Consider the following 16,236-nt stretch of genomic DNA (forward strand, 5'->3'; position numbering starts at 1 on the left):
TACATGGTCTGCACCCTCTTCACAGCAGTAAACTCACCCAGAGTTTCAAATTCAAACCAAATCTCTCTTAATGCTGCTTTTTCCCTACCTGTTCTAACTTTTCAAACACCTTCACCATGCCAATTCTGATACCTTGTGCATATTTAACTGTAAATACTCCATCAAATGTGCTGAACCTTCTCAGGGCTCAGGGCTCTCTGCTCTCAAATTCCACCCTCCACAGCCTGCTTCTCTCTTTCCTCCAAGGTTTTCATTAAACTCTCTTTGACCAAGCATCTAGTCATCTAACCTAAAAATCACCTATGTTCTTTGTGGCATATTATAACTCTTATGCTAAAGCTCTTTCTTGCTAGTAATACTAAATAAATGCCATATATATGCTCTGAGTATAATTCTGGCCCCTGGATTTGATGCAGCTTCTCTGAGAAATGTTTCCAAATCTGTGTCAAAGGCAATGGGAACCAGTATTTTTTTTTCCCTATGTTAGAGTGTGAGTGGACAATTAGATAGATAGATTATTGATCCCAAAGAAGCTTACAGTGTCACAGTCACATTACAAATGCACAGATATACAAATATTAGAAGAAAAGTAAGAAAGAATTTAGAAAAAACTGAGTTACCTTAAAAATAAGATGTACAAGATCACACTGATGTTTTCACAATGAACTGATACGTTGAGTAATTGTGTTGTTTTATCCTTCCTCTCATAGGATGAATATAAAACCTGGACTAAGAAAAAAGTAAAGCAGATAGACTTGTCCTCGCATGGTAAAGCATGTGGTACACAACATCCAGTCCTTTCAGACGAGACATCATTGCTGCATAGAATTATCATGAAACCTGAATTAAAAGTAAAGGCTTAATTTTACAATCATCTTTTGTTTGTCCAATGCATGTGATTTAATTAATATATTTTTGGAATGATTTATTTTAAATTGAAACAAATTAAGTATGTTTGAAATGGTATTTATTTGTCTAAATACTACGCTTTTTTCCCAAAATATCTTTATGCTCTTCATTGATCCTTACAGGTACGGTATTTTGAAATTCAGAAGATAAGGTACATCTGGGATTTTAAGGAAAAGCAATTTGTTAGACCTGAGTAAGTCTTTACAATCTATCTGGCTTTCTCAAACTGAGGTAATTTGAAGATTTTCGGATTATTTTTATTAATTTGTTATTTTATTCAGAGATCTGGAAGAGAGTTATTCTTGTGCTGATATTCATCATAACTTTGGCTCTGGATTAAGTATCACAGAAGTAACTACCAGGTAGTTATTAAAACAATCATTTATCATGTTAGTATATTTTGCTAACTTGTGCATGTAAATATTTGCTGAAAAATAAATTGGTCGATTTTATGACTAGGTAGCTCAGCTTGCTTGCAATTTCATATTTAAATCTTGTCAATGTCGTGTTTGCGTATATATCCAGAAATGTTACTCAAAACCCTTTCATTGTAAGTTATATTTGCTATACTTTACCCTCAAGCATTTCAGGATTGGTGACTTATGGGATTTATCATTGTTCCCATGGGAACCTTGTTGGAATCAGACATTGAACAAATACAATTCCTTCTGTGTCCATAAAAGTAGTGCATGAACAGGGTATCTAATATTTAAAAAAAAGATGACAATAAATAGTCGGCTTCATTCCAGCATGGGGACATAGCATAGAATTGCACCAGTTATTCTGTTCCTCTACATTAAGTGAAATCATGGTTAGTCTGTCATCAGACACCATAGTCTTCTATTTCAACCTATAACCATGAATGCAGGGACTATTTTTGTTGTGGATTTAAAGAAATCTGCCCACAAAACTTAAATGCAATTTCCATTTCCTGATGTGACTTGCATCAGATGCTATCAATATAGCGTATTCAGCAAAGATGTTGTCACTAAGATGACTGAATAGCCAATCAGATTAAAATCTTTTCACACTCAAATAGGAACTTTTAAGAAATATAACTCTAAATATTTTTCAGAAGCAAAAGCAAAGGCAGAAGTTAAAATATCAACACAAAGCAGAATAATAATTCTTTTTTTACAAGATATGTTTAAATGCTATTCTGGAGAATGTTAGTCTATGAGAGATCAATTATTTAAGGCTGGTGATGTTGTTCATCAGTTATTATTTCATAGTAAATGGCTAAAATACAATTACACTTAATTCAACAAGGCTTATCATTGTATAGGATGTCAAGGATTGTGTAGCCTTGATTCCTATTATATCTTTAATTTTTATCAGGTCTTGTCAAATGGTTGTTCAGAATTTTGTATTACCTTTCATGCTTTGTATTTGCAGCATTTCCTATTCCTGTTTATTCAACTATTGCTAGACAAGTATCTATTACAATTCTCTGTAAAGCTGAAAATTGGTTATTTTCCCATAATGGAGGTATGCCACATTGATAATTACATCACTTAGTTTAGCAATTAAAATGTAGAAGTATTATTGTTTGTGTGGATATATACAGTAATTATTATTGCTTTGTGCAAATATTACTGTAATGGAGATCAGAATTCTCTGTAATAACTGTACAATGTTTTAATGCAGGAGATTAATATTTGGACCTAATGCAATTGAAATACAGATTTCTCCAATCTGGAAACTGCTTTGTAAAGAGGTAAGTGTTGTTGTCTTTACTCACTGTGGTGTTGCTTGCATTTTATAACTTATGACTAAACCTTCCCTTTTCCCTTTTTATAATAGGTCTTAAATCCATTTTATACTTTCCAGTTATTTAGTGTGTGCCTGTGGCTTTCTGAGGACTACACAGAATATTCAATTGCGGTCTTAATGTTGTCTTTCATCTCTCTTGCTTTGTCGGTGTTTAATGTGCAACAGGTGAGTATTAACTCAGAGAGTATGATTTATCTTCTCCTTGATACTCTGTTTTCAGCAATGGTGTAGCAGTCATCTGTATGATTAGAGTTGTCCGTAATATTTAAATCTTTGATTTGAAAGTTGATAGGAGTATTTGGCTTTTCATTAACCTTCATTTATTTCACCTTCTGAAATCTGTCTTAATGAATTATGCAAGGAACAGCTTCCATTGGAAGAGATGGAATAAATTCTTATGCTATTTTACTGTTTGCAGCAGTCAATAAAATTGTACAGACTTGTGGAATCTCACAGTAACGTGATGGTCACTGTCTGCAGAAAAAATGAAGGTGAGCAGCCTTCTGTGCCGATATTTTGCTATTTCATAGCTGGGACTTTTGCCAGTGTACTTCCTTCACCAACAATGATTCATTCTTGTTAGCTTTTTCTTCATGGTATATCACTCATGTCTTACAAATTTTCTCAATTTTTGTGCTTTTATTTAAGTGAACTTTTGATCCCACCAATAAACCTTTAGCTTATGCCAGTGCAACTTCCCATAAGAGGCTCTAGGCTGCAATCAACACTATCATTTAATGACAGACTGATTCTGAATTCAATTTTAATTGAATTCAATTTAATTAAATTGAATTTGCAGGACCAATTGAATTAAACCAATGAGTAGTTCAATATTGATAAAGCTTTTCACTTTGAGCCATTTTTGCTGTACAACACTAAAGCTATAAGACTTTGAATCCATGTACTGCAAGGGAAAGAAAGGATTGAGCTATATCTTAGTCCATTGCCCTGTAACTCAGCAATGTACTTAAACTAACCATTGGTGACACAGTGTCATGAATGGCAAAAACAGGGAATTTATTTAGTTACCTCTTTATTAATGTTCAAAATGTACTTGACTTTAATCCTGCGGATATAGCTCATAAATAGTTCTCATAAGTTTCACAAACTTATGATTCCATTCCAATGTATTCCTCACATCCAGATCTCTATTATCAGGTCTGGTGACAGCAAAACACTTATTTGTTGTTTTTCTTAGTCGTTTTTGGAAATGAACAACGTATCAAAAACAGTTTACATGATGCTGCTTATGTTTCTAGGATATAAGGAAGTGCCTTCCAGTGAGCTGGTACCAGGTGATGTGTTTATAGTGACGGGTAATAAGCAAATATTATCTTGCGATTCCATACTGATCCAGGGAGGTTGCATTGTTAATGAGAGCATGCTTACAGGTGAGAGTCAGTCTTTTTCACTCCTTTGTGAAATATTATGCTTCTTCTTCCCGGGATAATGGAGAGACAACGTAACTTTGAATGGAATTACCTCAGATTCCTTGAGAGTAGCTGCGGACCATTTGCCTGATAGTACAGGACAGCTAAACTGAAGCGGTAATGTAACAAAATGGTTAAGTTGGCAATTTTTCTTCTGTGAGTCAGACACTTTTACAGAATCCCAAGAGAAGTTTTAAAAATTGTTGTCTTTGGGGTTGGGGTTTAACTCAAAACAACCTGGCTAATGACAGAACTTATAACACATGTGATAAGCTGGTTGGATCTCTGCACTCTCACTTGATTCCCAGAAGAGATTTGTCTCAATAGAGGTTTTACATTCTTTTTCCTGTTGGAGAATTTGTGTTGCTTTAGTTGATGAGATGTGGGATTGATGCACCTTCAATAACTCACTCTGAGACGTAAAGGCGAGATATCGGCTTTTATTGACTGGAAGAAGGAACAAGCAGTGAGTGACCACCATACTACATCCTGGAGACTGAGAGGCCGGGCTCAGGCCTCGATCGCCTTTATACAGGGGTCTGTGGGAGGAGCCACAGGAGCAGTCAGCAGGGGCCGTGTCCAGACAGGTATATGTAGTTCACCACAGGGATATAAGCAACCTTGTAAGCAATTGATTCACAGAAGAAGAAATTACAAACTCACTCATATTACTGTCTCAGATCAATTCTTCTGGGCATTATTTGTGCTATCAATTTCATAACTTTGAAATTAACTTAGGATAAACTTGCAGCTGATGCAGACCAGTCACTCCTGACTAATGCCATTTGTTAATCTAATCTTCTGTTTTTCCATATAGGTGAAAGCATTCCTGTTACAAAGATCCCATTACCTAATGCACCCACTGCTGGTTGTTGGAGTCAGTCCACTGAAGATCACAAGTGCCACATCCTTTTCTGTGGGACCCAAGTTATACAGTCCAAGCCAGTAGGACAAAGTGACGTAAAAGCTGTTGTCTTTCGAACAGGTCTGCCTCCTATCGGATCAGATTCAGATCAGAACCACTTTATTGCCAGAAGTGATTGTGGTTCAATGTCAAGTGTAAAACACGGGACAATACCATAATAGACAACACAATAGCAACCAACAATGTACAAGACAATAGTGCAAGCAGCCATGAACAAATAACAATTAGAATGGTCACATGCTCAAACATCAACAATCAAACTTAAATAAATGTCAGCATATGAACAGACTCAATAAGAATCAATAGAACAAGGACAGCAGGAAAGTCCATTTAACTGATGTTGTGCAGGGACAGTTAGGGTATTTCACCTGAGTGAGTTTTGTTGAGAAGCTGGATAGTTGCAAGAAAGAAGCTTTGAAGATGACATGTTGTCCTGGTGGTAACAGACTTGTAGCATCTCACAGATGGTAATCTAGTGAATAGGTGATTGCTAGTATGGGTGGAGTCAGCAGTAATTCTTCTTAGCTCTTTTCTTCACTCCGGTGATGAACAGGTCTTTTAATGTCGGTAGCTAACAGCCAATGATCTTCTCTGCTGAGTGGACCACTCACTGCAACCTGTCAAAAGATAAAATAATATACATTGTCCCATGTGTTGTGGAACACAAACTTATCCACCCATCAGAACTTATGGAAGTGAGGTATACTGTATATTTATCTGTATCAGCCTGGTATCAATCATCATGTAGACAAAAACAAAAAGGAATGATACAAGGAAAATTCACTTATTTTTATGCCTTGTGAACAATCCTATTTGCCCGAGTTTTCTTCCTGATCTTCTTGCAAGTTATGTTTAACATCTGGATGAAAGAAATATAAATCTCTCACAATACATGCTTAAGATTAGATACTAAAGTTATTGATGAGCTGGCAATGTGTTATATTACTCAGAGGTAAGGGTATGATTGAATAATTTTCTGGTATGGATTCAGCTGCATTACTAGAAAGAAAGGCAAAAGACAAAATTGTAGATTCTTCCTTTAAAGACTGAAGAAAATTTAGTTGGAAATAATTCATATCAGCACATGGAAACAGGAGAAGGCCAATTTATTACAATCTCCTGTATCTAATAAAGTGGCCACAACATGTATGTTTGTGTTCCCCTGCTACTGTAGTGCATCCACTTCAAGATTCAACATGTTGTTCATTCAGAGATGCTCTGCACACAATTTGAGTTACTGACACCGTCCTGTCAGCTTGAACTAGGCTGACCTCTCCCATTAACAAAAAACTTTTGTCACTGAACTAATGTTCACTGCATGTATTTCTGTTTTTTTTTTACATCATTCTCTGTAAACTCTAGAGAGCGTTGTGTGTAAAAACCACAGAAGATCAGCAGTTTCTGAGATACTCAAACCACCCGGACTGGCACCAACAAACATTCCATGGTCAAAGTCAATTGAATCACATTTCTTACCTATTATGATGCTTGGTCTGAACAACAACTGAATCTCTTAACCATGTCTCCATGCTTTTATGTATTGCCCCTTGGTTGACTGTCTTAATACTTGCATTAATGAGCAGGTGTACAGATGTACAGTATAGGTGTACCATACATGTGTCACTAATAAAGTGGCCACTGAGTGTATGAGTCTCTTTAAAAGCCTGTTAAATATCACTATTGTATCCTTTTCCACCACTCCTGGCAGCCCATTTCATTCACTGTGTAAAAGTTTGCCCGGCACATTTCCTTTACACTTTACCCACGTACCTTAAATCAGGGGTACCCTACCTGGGGTCCATGGGCCCTTTGGCATAAAAAAGGTTGGGAACACCTGTCCTAAATGCATGTCCCTTAGTATTTGACCTTCCTAACCTAGGGAAAAGATTGTGTTAAGTCTGTTCACCCTATCAATGTCTCTCATAATCTTAGCTTCCAAAGCTCCTGAGAAAACAACACTCCTTAGAAAACAACCCAGGTTTCTCTCCTTATAGCTCATACCCTCAAATCCAGGCAGCATTCTCGTAAATTATTTTATATGCTTTCTATAATGAAGTGACCAGAATGTCACACAGGATTCCAAATGCGGCCAAAGCAAAGTTTTATGTATAACCTTAATTTCTTGAACAAACATTCTTTGTAATTTAACTTTTGGAAGCCAGGTATTATTCTAATAAGTAAATTTTGCACACATCCTGCAAGACCAATATATCCTTCAAGAAATGTGGTATTCAGAATCTTTAACATTGCTATAGGTCTTTGTTAGGCTTTCACATAATCCTGACCTTCTAGTTCTCAACCCCTTATCAACATTAAGGCCTTATTAATAACATCTTAAAAGTTTTATAAGTATGATTGTCAATAACTGGGAGAGGACAAGAATTTGCTATGGAAAATTCCAAAAAATAGGAAATGCTTCATGTAATGACTAATAATTCTGGAGAGAAACATTTCTAAAGCCGATGACAGTCTATGCATATTAAAAGAGAAGTCTTATTTCTTGCACCCATGATTGTTCTGCAAATTGTATCCATAAAAAAGCAATAGTTTTTCTTTTTCAGGTTTTGCTACTATCAAGGGGGAGTTAGTTCGGTCTATTTTGTACCCAAAACCAATAGACTTCAAATTGTACCAAGATGCTTTTCGATTTTTGATGTGCCACACAGTTATTGCAACAATTGGGATGATCTACTCGGTCTGTATTCTTCAGTTCAATGGGGTAAGTTATGAAAATCACTGTACACAAATGTACCAGGAGCAATAAATAGCTGAAGTATTCATTCCATTTCTCTCCTACAAATTCTGATTGACTTCCTGGGTGCTTCCATTATTTTCAATTTTAGTTTTGAATTTCCACCATCTGTAGTTATTTGCTCCAACATCTTATTCTCTCACTATTTAAATAGACTATTTTTTCTCTTTTTCAGCAATGTGGGTCTCTTCACATTTTCCACATGATTTAACAACTGCCATATCCTCGATCATTCACCTGGTCTCTTCATATTACTTATAACCTCCTGGACAATTCATGATTTTTATCAACAAAAACTTTGATGTATTATGTTTCATTAACTCAACCAAATGTTTGTGATGGATTGGGAAAAGCTGGGTCCTAACCTCTCAGTCTTACAATTACCAATTTGTTCTTAATCTCTGCCCATGAAACACAGCCCATGCTGCTGTATTTATTCCAGATACATGGGCTCTAACTTTGAGAACCAATTAGATGTTTTCTTATTGCAGATCTCCTGGAAATTCAAATGCGTAAATTCATAAGGATACTCTTGTCTATCTTGCTAGTTACAAATCACAAACAATAGAACATCTGCAGATGCTGGAAATCCAAGCAACACACACAAAATGCTGGAGGAACTCAGCAGGCCAGGCAGCATCTATGGGAAAAAGTGCAGTCGATGTTTTGAGCCGAGACCCTTCAGCAGGACTGGAGAAAAAAAGATGAGGAGTATATTTAGAAGGTGGGGGAGGGGAGAGGGAAACACAAGGTGTTAGGTGAAACCGAGAGGTGGAGGGATGAAGTAAATTGCTGGGAAGTTGATTGGTGAAAGAGATGCAGGGCTGGAGAAGGGGAAGTCTGATAGGAGAGACCAGAAGGCCATAGAATAAAGAAAAGTGGGGAGGAGCACGAGGGGGAGGCGATGGGCAGGCAAGGAGTTAAGGTGAGAGAGGGAAAAGGGTAGGGGGAATGGTGAAGGAGAGGTGGCCGTGTTCACCTAAGCTCTGTCCACCAGAAGAAGTGGGATCTCCCAGTGACCACCCATTTTAATTCCATTTTCCATTCACATTCTGACATGTCAATCCATGCTCTCCTCTACTGCCGTGATGAGCCCACACTCAGGTTGGAAGAACAACACCTTATATTCTGTCTGGGTAGCCTCTAGTCTGATGACATGAGCATCAATTTCTCAAACTTCCGCTAATGCCCTTTACCCCTCCTTCACCATTCCCCATCCCCTTTTCCCGCTCTCAACTTATCTCCTTGCCTGTCCATCACCTCCCCCTCATGCTCCTTCCCACTTTTCCTTATTCTATGGCCTTCTGGTTTCTCCTATCAGACTTCCCCTTCTCCAGTCATGTATTTCTTTCACCAATCAATTTACCAGCTCTTTACTTCATTCCCCCCACCCCCACCTCCCGGTTTCACCCACCACCTTGTGTTTCTCTCTTCCCTCCCCCAACTTTTAAAGCTACTCCTCAGCATCTTTTTTCCAGTCCTGCCGAATGGTCTCAGCCTGAAACGTCAACTGTTTTTTCCACAGATGCTGTCTGGCCTGCTGAGTTCCTCCAGCATTTTGTGTGTGCTACTAGTTATAAACTCCAACTCCAACAGATTGCCAAGCATATTAGATGTTTGAAAGTGAATTATTTTCTATGATCACTTCAGCAATTTATTCTAACATATTCCCTGCTGCTGAAATTAGACTAACTACTCTGTAATTCAAGATTTTCTTTCTCCTTTCTTTCCTAAATAAGTGGGATTACAATTTTCTTCCAGTGAAGAATTATGCGAGAATCTGTGGAATTTTAGAGGATAACAACCAAATGCATGCACTATCTCCATTGCCACCTCCCCAAAACAGTGGAAGACAAGACAGCAAATTTCTGGCATGTATTAGCTTGCATTGCCGTTACTTTCTGTAATACATTTTTGTTGATAATGCTAATTTATTTTAGCTCCTCATTCATGTTAGATTTATTATTTTACAATATTTCCTGGAGATTTTCTGCATCAACTTCTTTGAAGGCGCACGTAAAATACTTGCTAATTCCTTTGCCACTTGTGACACTTAAAATAGACGGCAGTCAGTATTTTATATGTTGGATTCAATCAGCTAAATGTCTCAGCGTAACGACTCCAGCTGCTTGAACTGCTTCACCCATTGTTCCACTTTCATGTGGATAGCTTGTGGTGCAGATGATTATACAATGATATTTACATCTTCCCTGATACTGATGCATTCCATTTCTGCATTCAGGAATACCTACACAATGGGGATTTGCCTAGAATTACCTAGACAATCGGCAGCATGGTAGTGTAATGGTTGGCGTAACACTTTACAGTCCAGGTGACCCGGGTTCATTTTCCACCCCTGCTTGTAATGAGTTTGTACGTTCTCCCCGTGACCACGTGAGTTACCTCCCACAGTCGGAAGATATACAGACTGGTAGGTTAATTGGTCATTGCAAATTGTCCCCTGATTGGGCTCGGATTAAATCGGGGGATTGCTAGGTGTTGTGGCTCGAAGGGCCAGCAGGGCCTAGTCTGCACTGTAGCTCAATAAAATAATTAAATAAATAACAATAGCACTTTACGGGCAAGCGATGACTATCTACACCAAGAGAAAGTCTAAACACCTACCTTTGACTTGCAATTTTATTAGCATCGTCAGTTAGTATTAGCTCCTCTTTCCTATTGGTCATCCTTCACTGGAAAATCAGCTGGGCCAACCCCATAAAGTGGTCAGATGAAAGAGTATTTCCAAGATTACAATGGCCAATTGACCTTTTGATGTATCATCATCGTTCCAATGTCTACAGAATTTGCTGCAGTTCTACAGAATTTCCTATGCTATGTTGATAGTGCCTCCCAAACCTACATGTTGTACCAATAGAATGGCAAGGATGCTAGGCACACCGGATCAGATTGCCCAGAGGTTTCCCCTAATCTCACATTTTGTTTTGAATTGGAAATATATCAAAATTCCTGTATTATTTCTGATTGTAAATCCTGAAATGTTGTCTAACAACACTGTAGGAGTACAAAAAGCTGAGATAGTGTTTGGCCACTACTTTCTCAAGAGTAATTAGGAATGGACAATAAATAAAAGTCCTGAAGTGATTCCTTATTCATCCTCTATAAACATGTTCCAACTCCATGCTGTTTATTTTCAAACTGTTAACTGTTTGTGGTTTGCCATGTTTACACATGTACTGCAAGGTTAAGCTCTTTACTTTTTCAGCAACTTCCTCTGGGGAAAAAAATGTCTATTAAAATTAAATCAGCTCTAGTAAATTCCAGGCCAAGGCAAAATAACACATTCAAATGAATTTACTATCTCATTTATTCTACAAAAAACTCCCCGGAATTTTTTTTTTGGAAAATTTCCATGTTGATTTGGTAATGCCGTCTGTGATACATTTGATTTGAAATGAAGTTATTGACCAAATTTTTCTTAAAGGTAGCAACTGGGAAACTGGTGATCAAGGCACTGGATGTAATAACTATTGCTGTACCACCTGCTCTACCTGCGACTGTGACTATTGGCATAATATATTCCCAGGAAAGACTGAAAAAGAAGGGAATCTTCTGTATTAGTCCACAGAGGATTAACATCTGTGGGCAATTGGATCTCATCTGCTTTGACAAGGTGTGTCAATTGATAGTTTGAGTTTATTATTGCTTCACAGTAGCTACTAAGCAACAACTGCTTCACCACAGTTTTCCCAGCTGACTTAAGCTTATGTTCTTTGGGTATATTACTGCCATACATTTTGTCTGAATGTATAGTTGTGGGTTGAGTGAGGAGCACATACACCAATGTAATTCATCAAAATATCACAAAAACTTTGGCTAAAATCAAACATAATTGTAATTGTCTGTCAGATTTGTTCAGATTCCTTTTAGCAAATGCCGATAGGAAACAAGTGAATGCATTTCTCCTCACAAACCAACATCTCAATGGTTCTTAGCAGCTCTGCTTCAGGTATATCTCAGTGTTACCGAGTCAGCGGTGCAAGCAGTAATGTGGTTTATACTTAAGGTGAAAATTGGGGAAAACAGCCTGGATGGCCAAGGTAGATTTCTTTTGGTGGTTTAAACAATCATAGAGGTATTTTAGGAGAGTACTTCTGGTGCAATGGCAAACTGGAGGTTTTGAAGTTCATAATCTTTCTCCCAGTTTGGTCTATTTACTTCAAAAATATCTCAGAGCAAGATCTGGCTCCCAGTTTTATGTAATGGCTACTGCAATGAAAGATCACAAGAATATGAGAAGTAGGTGGAGTAAGCTTTCCAGTCCCTCAAATCTGCTTTGCTATTATTTGATTCATTACAAACGCGCAATCTATTTATCTCTGTTTGGAATTTAGATCGTATATAGATAGCAAGAATTCTAGTTTGTTTGTAATTGAAGGAAAAGCCCATTCATCTGGTTGACTCAAATAACCTACCTTAATCAATTTTTGTCCTTGGGAACAGAATTTTTTAAATATGGCAGTGGCAGAGGCTTATCATCATGTAAGCAAGCTGAAAAATAACGGGTCTGAAACTAGCATCTGTTACTTCTGCTTCTTAGTCTCACCCCAAAATATAATTTCCTAAAAAATTATAACTAAGTAGCTAACCTATTCAAATTGCAATGTATATTTTAACAAATCAAGAGATCTAGTTTTTTATAGATGTTTTCCTTCACTAGCTGCCAACTTGCCACTCAGTGAAAGATGTTCCTGACAGCTGGTTGAATCCTTTTTTAATTCAGACCGGAATCATTCAAAATAGATGTAAACATAGCATTCATTACAACGTTTTTGTCATATCTCCACTTAGTAATGAAGCAAAGTATAGCCCTGATTCCAAGTTTTATAGAAAATCATTACACTGCACTTTATAATTTTATTTTGAATATTTAACATAGTATACATTGCCACCCGTGCCTGGGTTGAGTGTGGAGCTAGCGACTCGACCTCGTAAAAGAAAAACCTGAAGAGGGATGGGCTTCACCAGGTGTCAGATGCCCAAGGCACGCCATACGATGAGCAATCACCAAAAAGTTCAGTGCAAAAAGCTTGTCATGACAGCGCCCTGACGACTCCACCAGGAGTTAAGGGTTAACACGCACACATATTACCATGATTAAAATTCACCTCTGTTTTGAATACATCTATTTACATTCAAACTAAATTAACTGAAGAACTTCACTCAAAAACATTAAGCAGTTTTGCAGTGGTAAAACCCAAAGCATAATTCAGACTCTGATAGTCATCATGCTGTGTACAATCTATTGCTTTATGTGAATCAGTATCTTCATCAGATTTACATAATATTTTCATGCTTCATGTAGACTGGAACTCTGACTGAAGATGGACTGGATTTGTGGGGCTTAGCTTCAACTAAAGGAAAAGGGTATGTTCCCTTAAAATGTTAAAAGCTGAGACTTTTAAAGTTTAAAAATGGAAAATGTTTATTGTCAAGGAATCAGAAAAAAATTGTCTGAAACTGCCGTTTAATAGCATCGGTTTCTGTCCTAAATATGAGCTACAAGAAAATGGGGTATTAAAAGTCAGGACAGCTAGACACAGGAGGTTCTGAAGATGTTGAAAATCTTCAGTAGGACACACAAAATGCTGGTGGAGGTCAACAAGTCTGGCAGCATCTATGGAAGCCAATAACACTCCACTTTTTGGGCCGAGACCCTTCCTCAGGATTGGAAAGGAGGTGGTAAAAGCCAGAATTAAAAGATAGGGGAGGGGAAAGGGTACAAGCTGGCAGGTGATAGGTCAGACAAAGTGAGGGGAACGTAGGTGGGTGGGAGAGGCAGAATGAAGTAAGAGGCTAGTGGTGATAGGTGGAAGAGATAAATGGCTAGAGAAGAGGGAATCTAAAAGGAGGGGACAGTGGACCATGGAAGTTCCTAATGGAGTGAAGGAACAAAAACTTGGACTAATTGCCAAGTGCCAAAGAATTCTGAGCCAGGTCCAAGCAACGCACAGAGTGTAGCCATCTGTTGAGTCCAAAGGAAGAGAATTACTGATGGTGCCTTGAGAATTTTTCAGTTTATAGGAATTTTGAGTAAGCTATTATCTTAAAAATATTCTCCCCAAGGCAGTTTTTGAACATGATTTGTTAACTCAGGTTATTATTTTAGAAGCATTTAAAAGTACGCATATTTATTTAGTGGCTTAAATAATTTTTATTTTGTTTTTTGTATATTTTGAGAGCTTAAAATTTAAGTTTTTGAATGCTGCAAACACTTTTTTAAAATAAGATTTTGACAATGTTATTTTGATCAAGTTTTATTTACACTTTGTACAGTTGATGTGGTTTCTAATAAGAATTTTTGAAATATCCAGTTTACAGAACATATTCAAGTTTAGCAGTGGAGTGCAGTTACCATGGGGACCCTTCTTTGGCGCCATGGCCAGTTGCCACTCACTGATCCTTTTAGATAACACTCTCCAAGGAGACCCATTGGACTTGAAAATGTTTGAAACCACTGGCTGGGTGAGAGATATATTTGCACTAAAGGACTTCTATGTGTTTATTTCTATGGCCCGCTCTATTACTGAAGTGCTTAGAGTCATTTTCCAAATTCTGTGTCTCTTTTTATTGTTTTTATTCATGCATCCTACTCTAACCCTTCAATGTCCAGGGCATAACTCATACCTTCTCATACCTCTGTGTCAATTTCTTGAATGCATATCTAAAACACTTGGGATGTTTTCCTATTTTAAGTGTGTTTTATAAATATAAAAAGTTCTCTTATCATTGTGTCAGTATTGATTTGAGGAAATGGCAAAAGATGGCTTGAGCATGTAATAGCTGGTCAGTAAAGGTGTAGAGAAGGCTCCATTGGGAACACCGGATAGAATGGATGACCCCAGTAGACTTGCAGGTGAAGTGTTGCCTCACCTGGAAGAATTGCTTGGGGCCCTGGATGAAGGTGAGGGAAAGCACGTGGGCAGGAGTAGCATTTTAGCCGCTTACAGGGATAGATAACTGTAACATGTTACAGTATGTTAATGTTATGATAATGTTACAGGAGGGAGATTAGTGGGGTGGGCCAAGTGGACAAGAGAATCATGGAGGGAGAAAATCCTGTGGAAAGTGGAGGGTGGGGGTGGGGGGGGATAAAGATGTGTTTGGTGGTAGGATTCCTTTGGAGATGGCAGGAGTTCTGATTTTTTGCATGTGGAAGCTCATGGTCTGCTACGTTAGGACAAGAAGAACTCTATTGCTCTTAAGATGGCAGGAAGATGAGGTGAGTGTGGAAGCTTGGGAAATGGAGGAGATGTGGGTGAGGGCAGCATCAATGGTAAAGGAAGGGAAACACTGTTCTTTGAAGGAGTAAATCTCTGATGTCCTGAACATGAAAGCCTCATCCTGGGAACAGATGTAGTGGAGGCAAAGGAACCGTGAAAAGGGAATAGCTCTTTTACAGGAGAAGATGTATAGTCAAGATAGCCATGGGAATCAGTGTGCCTATAAAAGATGTCGGTTGACAGTTTGTCTCCAGAGATGGAGACAGAAAGATTGAAAAAGGGGAGGATGTGTCAGAAATGGACTAAGTGAACTTGAGAGCTGGGTGGAAGTTGGAGGCAAAGTTGATAAAGTTTATGAACTCAACATGGGCGCATGAAGAAACACCAATACAGTTGTTACCAGGGAAGGTTTGGAACCTGAGCTGTTACATGTAGTTACCAAGAAGACAGGTGTAGCTGCAACCAGTGCAGGTGCCCATGGCTACCCTTTGAGTTTGGAGAAAGTGGGAGGAGCCAAAGGAGAAATTGTTGAGGGTGAGGACCGATTCTGCCAGATGGAGAAGGATGTTGCTGGAGAGGAACTGGCTGGTGCTTTTGCTGAGAAGGAAGCAGAGAGTTTAAGGTCTTCTTGATGGGGGATAGAAGAGTATAGGGACTAGACGTCGATGGTGAAAATGAGGCGGTCAGAACCAGGGAATTGAAAGTCATTGAGGAGATGGAGAGCATGTGAAGTGTCACAGATGTAGATGATTAAGGACTGAATCAAGGAGAATAGTATGGAGTCGAGGTTTGAGGACATGAGTACAGTGGGGCAAGAGCAGGCAGAGACAATGGTCCTACCTGGACAGTCAGGTTTGTGGATCTTGGGTAGGAGGTAGCAGCGAGCACTGCAGGGTAAGGGAACTACCAGTTCGGTGGCAGTGGAAGTAAGTTCTCCAGAGAGGATGAGGTCAGTGATGGAGTCAGAGATGGTTTTCTGATGGTCCAGAGTGAGATCCTTTTCGAGGGGTAGGTAAGAGGAGGTGGCTGAGCATTGTCGCCTGGCGTCAGGAAAGTAGAGGTCAGTCCACCACACTGTAATAATACCCCCTTTGATCTGTGGCTTTGATAGTAAGGTTAGGATTGGTATGGAGACAGTGAAGAGCAGTGTGTCCAGAGGGTGTAGGTTTTGAGGAGGAGTAAGGAATGCTGAAGTTGAGCTGG

The 16,236-nt window shown here is 38.5% G+C and overlaps 1 protein-coding gene across 1 annotated transcript in view; it reads left to right on the forward strand.

Annotated features, from left to right (window-relative positions):
- atp13a3 (ATPase 13A3) overlaps positions 1 to 16,236 on the forward strand; it is an 85,606-nt gene that overhangs the window by 8,603 nt on the left and 60,767 nt on the right. The window contains exons 2-13 of the mRNA XM_059986907.1: positions 711 to 851; positions 1,032 to 1,102; positions 1,191 to 1,271; positions 2,557 to 2,626; positions 2,713 to 2,847; positions 3,101 to 3,173; positions 3,942 to 4,073; positions 4,930 to 5,097; positions 7,599 to 7,756; positions 11,235 to 11,423; positions 13,116 to 13,177; positions 14,125 to 14,275. Coding sequence (XP_059842890.1) covers positions 711 to 851; positions 1,032 to 1,102; positions 1,191 to 1,271; positions 2,557 to 2,626; positions 2,713 to 2,847; positions 3,101 to 3,173; positions 3,942 to 4,073; positions 4,930 to 5,097; positions 7,599 to 7,756; positions 11,235 to 11,423; positions 13,116 to 13,177; positions 14,125 to 14,275 — 1,431 coding nt within the window. The remainder of the gene's footprint in view (positions 1 to 710; positions 852 to 1,031; positions 1,103 to 1,190; positions 1,272 to 2,556; positions 2,627 to 2,712; positions 2,848 to 3,100; positions 3,174 to 3,941; positions 4,074 to 4,929; positions 5,098 to 7,598; positions 7,757 to 11,234; positions 11,424 to 13,115; positions 13,178 to 14,124; positions 14,276 to 16,236) is intronic.

This window comes from Hypanus sabinus, chromosome 2, assembly GCF_030144855.1.
Source record: "Hypanus sabinus isolate sHypSab1 chromosome 2, sHypSab1.hap1, whole genome shotgun sequence".
Lineage (NCBI taxonomy): Eukaryota > Metazoa > Chordata > Chondrichthyes > Myliobatiformes > Dasyatidae > Hypanus > Hypanus sabinus.